Source organism: Microtus ochrogaster, unplaced genomic scaffold (genome assembly GCF_000317375.1).
Source record: "Microtus ochrogaster isolate Prairie Vole_2 unplaced genomic scaffold, MicOch1.0 UNK9, whole genome shotgun sequence".
Classification (NCBI taxonomy): Eukaryota; Metazoa; Chordata; class Mammalia; order Rodentia; family Cricetidae; genus Microtus; species Microtus ochrogaster.
In genome coordinates, this window is record NW_004949107.1 from 9559817 (window position 1) to 9566747 (window position 6931).

The 6931-nt window shown below is 39.4% G+C and overlaps 1 protein-coding gene across 2 annotated transcripts in view; it reads right to left on the reverse strand.

Moving 5' to 3' along the window:
* The window catches only part of CUNH2orf74 (chromosome unknown C2orf74 homolog), a 22604-nt gene that overhangs the window by 2173 nt on the left and 13500 nt on the right, over positions 1 to 6931 (reverse strand). Inside the window, exon 1 of one of the 2 annotated variants that reach the window (XM_013353505.1) lies at positions 352 to 514. The exons of the other annotated variant lie outside the window; for it this stretch is intronic. Coding sequence (XP_013208959.1) covers positions 352 to 494 — 143 coding nt within the window. The 5' untranslated portion in view covers positions 495 to 514. Of the gene's footprint in view, positions 1 to 351; positions 515 to 6931 lie in introns of those variants that run through there. 2 annotated transcript variants of the gene reach the window in all.

Below are 6931 nucleotides of genomic sequence, written 5' to 3' on the forward strand. Positions count from 1 at the left end.
AACCAAAAGCTACAGAGAAACCCTGTCTTGAAAAATCAAAAAAAAAAAAAAAAAGGAAAAAGAAAAACCCAGATGTGGAAGAAGTAACTAGTTGCTACCTTGCTTATTCTATTTTATTTGTGTTTTTGAGACTGGGTCTCTCAGAACCTAGGTTGATCTTGAAGTCTCTGTGTAATATATAACAACCCTGAATTCCTAATCCTGCTTCCACCTCCCCAAATTCTGGAATTACAGGTGTGTGCGCCAGCTTGCCTTTTCCTTGTTTTATTTAAAATGACTTTGTGTGATTTCTAGACACACTTGCTACTGTAACTTGAAGCCAGTTCCCAGATCGACAACATAGGTGTATACCATTTATATAAAAACACTGCCAATAAGAGGAGGATACAAATGAAGCAAATGAGGAGGATGATGAAGAACGTGATGGTCGTGGTCTCAAAGACCAAAGGGTTCGATTTGTCATCCATTTTCTCATCCTCATTTTGTCCAAACATTCTTTCCCAGCCCAGTTTGAATGCAGATTTCTTGTTCTTTATGTTTTCTAGAAAGAGAAGGATAAAAGGCTGTTTTCACTGTGTTCTTCAGCTCCGGCGAGTCTCGCAGAGGTAGCATGGCTCCTTCTGGTGGAAGTGACTCACACTGCCTAATTTCTCTTCATAAAGGCAGTAAGGGGCTGCGGTGCGGTGGCCAGAGGGGAGACTGAGCCGGGGTACGCTGCTCACTCAGCTCACCTCCCCTCACCCCCAAAATTGCCAAAACCCAAAGGAGAGAGGACTTGGAGCAGCAGGAGACGGACCCAGCTCTCCATTCTCTTCTCTTCAGTGACATCACAGAGCCACAGAACTGTTGTGCTAGAGACCATGATCTGGAGCAAGAGGTCACTGACCTCTCTGTGGGGTGTCAGGTGGAGCTCACTTGGCACTGTCTTGGCCATGTTTTAGACCAGGATTTTCCAGATTCCAGCTTCCTTCTCCTGACTCAAGCCTCATTGATTGAATTCTTTTCATGGAAGTGATCAGCCGACTTACCTTCCTACAAAAATCCCCTTCTATAGCTCTGCGTACTCCTAAGGACTTTTCTCCAGGAGGAATGGCCTGCGTTCTTCATCCTGTCCACTGTGCTGGTCTCCTGGACTCTCAGCTAGGTGCTGTCCAGGCCACAGCTCATGGACGCAGAACTAGAACAAGATGCTCAGTCAGAAGGTGAGCTCAGGCCCCAGGAGTTGAGTGATGTCCATGACAGGGAGGGCAGTGCTAGAACTGGATTGTCCTATATAAAAGCAAGTTTGAGAAAGGTGGTGGCATAGGCCGGCAATCCCGGTCTGATGGGGAACCTCCTTCAGCCAAACGGCCTTTAAGAGGCTGGACCAGGTGGGGCCGTGACTTTTGGGCTCCCAGAAAGCCACCGTCCTGCCCAACTTGCTCTTTCTCTCTTCTTCCCACGCTCTACACCTTGAGGTTGGACCCCGTCCCTGTTCCGTGAGTTTTCTCCCTTAGTACAGTCCTTAGAATACACCATTTCGGAGTCAGCTTGGATTATTTGTCTCACGCTCCCTCCTTTATGCACTCAGCTTCACCTGGCGCCCAACACAAAGTTGGGCCAAGTCCATGCTTGCTCTTCAGGGTGCCCAGGCCCCCCACGATGCTGCTGGTTCACCAGCTCAGCGTGTTTCCTGCTGGGACTGGCAACCACCCACCACCCCTCTCATTTGTCCCTTTTAACTGGTCCCATCTCACTGTGCCCCTGTTTCTCCAGCCAGTGATCCCTGTGTCCACGATTTGCGACTGATGGAAAGTTCTGGGCTTTCACCTTATTCAAGTCACCAACTCTTAGAATCACTTTGACTGTCCTTAATAACCGCTCTTAATTTGTTTTAAAAAAAAGGATACTTTTCAGTACCTAAGTAAGCAACACCCGCTGTTCAATGCTGCTTGCATCTCTCAGACATGCGTCCCCAACTGCAACACCTGCTGGCAAATAAAGGTTACTACACCTACTCCAGCTCACTGTAATTGCCTTACAGGAGGTAAGATCTGAAAAACTACAAAATTACTGATAGTATAATCATCTTGGAGCTTAATAATTATTTTACTTAAGCTATGAATGGTGTTCTGCAAAGCTTATGTGATTTTTTCTTCTACATCCATTTATTTGATTCTAGGGATTAGTTTTATTTTTCATATTATCTCATTAAGAAAATTGTTTAATAACAGAGCCAAAAATGAGGCACTTATAAAAAATGATATAGCCTTTAGAGGCTAATAATAAACAGCTAGTTTTAAAAATCAATACTATGAAGAGGGATAGCATCAGTTTGACAAACAAGATCCAGTCAATGTCAAAGGGTGCTAAAACATTATCTGAAAAAAATTTGTGCTTCTAAATTTAATAATCAAAATCTGTTTAAAAGTTATGATAGATTAATGGATAAGGTGTCTCTTCAGGAAGGTAATATACATGCCATCAAAATTATGTTCAACAATGAAATGTTATCTTTACTGGACAAGTTTCATACCTTAAAATCCTCAGCGAGGGCATTAAAACAAAACTAGACAGAAGATTTAGACTTTACAAGAGGCAGTAGTAGAAAGATTTTATGAGATTTAAAAAATCATCAAAACAGCCGGGCGGTGGTGGCGCACGCCTTTAATCCCAGCACTCGGGAGGCAGAGGCAGGCGGATCTCTGTGAGTTCGAGACCAGCCTGGTCTACAGAGCTAGTTCCAGGACAGGCACCAAAGCTACAGAGAAACCCTGTCTCAAAAAACCAAAAAAAAAAAAAAATCATCAAAACTGATGAGCAGGAACAAAGGTAACAAGGACAGAATTTAGCCTCATCAGTACATGCCAGACTCTGGGATGATTTACCTAGAGTTTTAACTGTCTATTTGGTAATACTCTCAGAATGATCATCTGGCACAGAGTACCCTAAGGTAGTCAAAAAATACATATGGCAAACTATAGGTATGAGCGATCTTAAAAAAACAAAAAACAAACAAGCAATTGTCTCTTATAGACTACATTCGCCATTTGTTAGGGAAATGGTGAAACCGTGGGCTTCAAGCAATAAGGCCACCCCACACAACTGGTTTCAATTAATCTCAGCAGTCCTACAAGATGGGCCTCAGCAGCATTAAAAAATGTTATTAATAAAAAGAGGCAAAAAATTTTAAAACAACAGGAAAAAGCAAAAGGACTTGAGACTTCCCAAGATAAAATTCTTGGTGAGGGCCATTACTCTGATCCTCGGGACCAGGTTCTCTGTGACAAACACACCTTGTTCCTGTGTAGCACAGCAGCTTTAAATGCTTGGGACAGGATTCAGGAACTAGAAATAATTGAAGCATATATTAGAGTTAAACAAGACCAAATAGAACCCTTTAGTGACTTTTTTACACATATTAACTTAGGCTGTACAAGTAGGAGTAACAGACCCAGAAGCTAGATGAACACTTGTTGAAAATGCCAACTTAAAATGCAAAAAGATTCTTGGGCTTTTAAAGGTCAGATCAGCACCAACAGTTAAAGGAATCTTGCTTACAATAAATGTTGAGACATTTGACTATAATACTGAGGCTTAGGTAGGAAAAGTGATTTCCAATGGTATGAGGAGACACCAAATTGCCAAATGTTTTAATTGTGGTAAAAATAGGGCATCTAAAAAGGGACTGTAGACAAAAAAAAAAAAAATCCTAAAAAATGTCTCCTCAAAAAATGGCAAAAATAGGGGGACTCAGTTTCTGGTATATGTAAGAGATGTCCCAAAGGCTAACGTTGGACCAGTAAATGTAAAACAACAAAAGACAGACAAGTCAAACCAACATCATTAGGAAACTCCTTGGGGGGCTTCTCCCAAGCTCCCATGTCTAATGTGGTCCAGCCAATCCCAGTCACTGTGTAAAACATGTCTCACCAAAAAATTAAATAATCCAGTGCCTGCTGTAAAAAACCATTTTATTCTGGATAATAAAATAGACATAGAGAATAAATCAAAAACTTCAGCAAAAAATAAAAAAAACGTATATTTTGGCAGACATCTATAAATGATCAAAGACCAAAGCTGAAAATGCATATAAATTACATTGTAATTAAGGAATTAATAGACACAGATGCAGATGTGAGTATCATTACTTCAAAATCTTGGTATCTGAATTGGCCTCTTCAAGAGGTAAACATTCAATTCCTAGGAACTAGAACCCTATTTCAAGTAAAACAAAGCACAAAATGGGTTGAATGCAAAAGGCTAAAAGGATAAAAAGAAAGGCTGAGGTCTTATATAGCTAATATTGCAGTAAATTTATGGGGTTGTGATTTATTGCAGCAGTGAAATATCCACATTAACATTCCTGTAATTCCCCCCTCCTCAAAATCTCGACAACAAATGGTGCCCAAAAAAGCCACACCATTTTAAAATGCTGGCTTTCTGTGCTGAAGCTTGCTTGCTGGCAGGGACCTTGAAATACCATAGAGTTGTGGCAATAAACATGGCTTCAGCTGGTATCGCTGCCATGAGTCTGGAATCTCAGAAAGCTAAGGAATGGGCTGGATTCAGCCATCAAAGCCACTGCTCTAATCTTCTCCATATTGCTTGGTAAATTAAAGACTCATGTGGTCAGAAAAAGAGAGAGAGATATACAGTAAAGATATATTCAAAGATGAAAAAATCTCTAAATGGTTTACTATGTGTTAAAAATATATGCAAACTTGGGAAAGTAAAGAAAAAGGTTAAAGTCCTTAAAATAAAAAAGAGAGTAGTTGGGTATGGTGGTAACCACCTTTAATCCTACATTTGGGAGACAGAGGCAGGTGGACCTCTGTGAATTCAAGGTATGGTGGCGCACACCTTTAATTCCAGCACTTGGGAGGCAGAGGCAGGAAGATCTCTGTCAGTTCAAGGACAGCCTGGTCTACAGAGGGAATTCTAGAACAGCCAAAGATACACAGAGAACCTGTCTCAAAAAGCCAAAAATTAAAAGTAAAAATAAAATAGATAAAGGTTAAACTAAAGCCATGTAAAGATGAAAAAATACAGAAAGTCTGGAGACTGAATGTTATTATGTTCTCTTTGAATTGTTTGAATGCTGAGGAAGGAGCAACAGCTGCTAAAAGATACTTGTTTATAAATGCTGCTCAATTAATCCAAGGTAGGTATTTTGGAAATAACCTTGACTTTAAAATTAAATTTAAAAGGTATGTTACTTTGGAGAAGAGGTTTTGCTTTTGTTCCCACAGAAAATGAGAGGCTGTAGATTCATTCTGAGTTAAGAAAAATCAGGTTTGATCAAGAAAGACCACCTGAGAAATCTCCGGTAGGAACAGATGGCCTGGATGTCAGAGTTCTATATCCAGAACAGATTCAAGATGCTGCCTGAGATGATCAAGCCTCACAGGATACCCCAGTCAGGACTTGATCATAATTCTAAATTTTCTTTAGGTCCCCATAACAGTATCAACGCCCCCAACCAGCAGGAAGTAGCTTGGAAAACTATGCCCACATTCTCCAATAAATGGACTATGGATATTTTTCTTTGTTTAGAATATCGGTTACAAGTTGTTATGGATAATGGTCAGGAGAAAAGCTAAACAAAGGATATTGGATTCAGAGTTCTTTTTATTTTTTGAAAAAATAGGGGGAAATGGTGTGGGACAAATGTCTATATTCTGTCAATTATATTTTAAATAAATGCTGATTGGCCAGTAGCCAGGCAGGAAGTATAGGTGAGGCAACCAGACAGGAAGTATAGGTGGGTCAATGAGAACAGAGAATTCTGGGAAGAGGAAGATCTGACCACAGAAGCAGCAAGATGTGACTGCCCCACTGAATAAGGTACTGGGACACATGGATAACACAGATAAAAATAATGGCTAATAATAGGCTATATAAGTTATAAGAGTTAATAAGAAGCCTGAACGAACGGGCCAATCAGTTTATAACTAATGTAGACCTCTGTGTGATTTCTTTGGGACAACGATTGCAGGAACTGGGCAGGATAGAAAACTCAGACAACACTCTTGTTTCTAAAAAGGATATTATAGGGTATTATAAACAAAGGTCACTAGTCATTCAGGCTGCACAAAAACACAAAACAACTTCAGAGGTTCCAATGGCCCTACCTTTAAAATGGTCAACTGAGAAACCAATATGGGTTAAACAATAGCCTTTAACAGAAGACAAACTGCAGTTTTTAAAACAGCCAGTACATAAACAGCTAGACACTCACCATATTAGTCAACCAGCCCTTAGAATTCTCCTGTATTTGTTGTTAAAAAAATCTGGAAAATGGAGAATGGTGACAGATTTAAGAGCTGTCAACAAGGTAATTCAACCCATGGGCACTCTACAATCTGGAATTCCTCTGCCTTCTTTGTTACCAAAAGGATGGCTCTTATAGGTATTAATTTAAAAGATTGTTTTTTTTCACTATACCTTTACAAAAAGAGGACAGAAAAGTTTGCCTTCACAGTGAGAATTATAATAATAATTATAGTTTTAATTATTTTAATAATTTAATAAAATAATAATTTTAATGACTTTCAAAGATTGTTAGGAGACATTTCCTGTCTATAACTGGCTGTTGGGAGTTATAACATAACATCTATAACATCTGATCAAATAATTCATTTAAACAAAATCTTAGATGGTATAAATAATAATAATAATAAAAATAATTGATATCACCTAATAGGAGATATCAATGGACCATCCTCCCACAGGGAATGCTCAATAGCACCACCCTGTGTCAATACTTTGCCAGTCAGCCATTAAAAATAATATATAAACAATTTCCTAAGTCTGTAATTTACCATTACATGAATGACATTTTGCTATCTCATTCAAATGCAGATTTTTTTTTTTTTGGTTTTTCGAGACAGGGTTTCTCTGTGGTTTTGGAGCCTGTCCTGGAACTAGCTCTTGTAGACCAGGCTGGTCT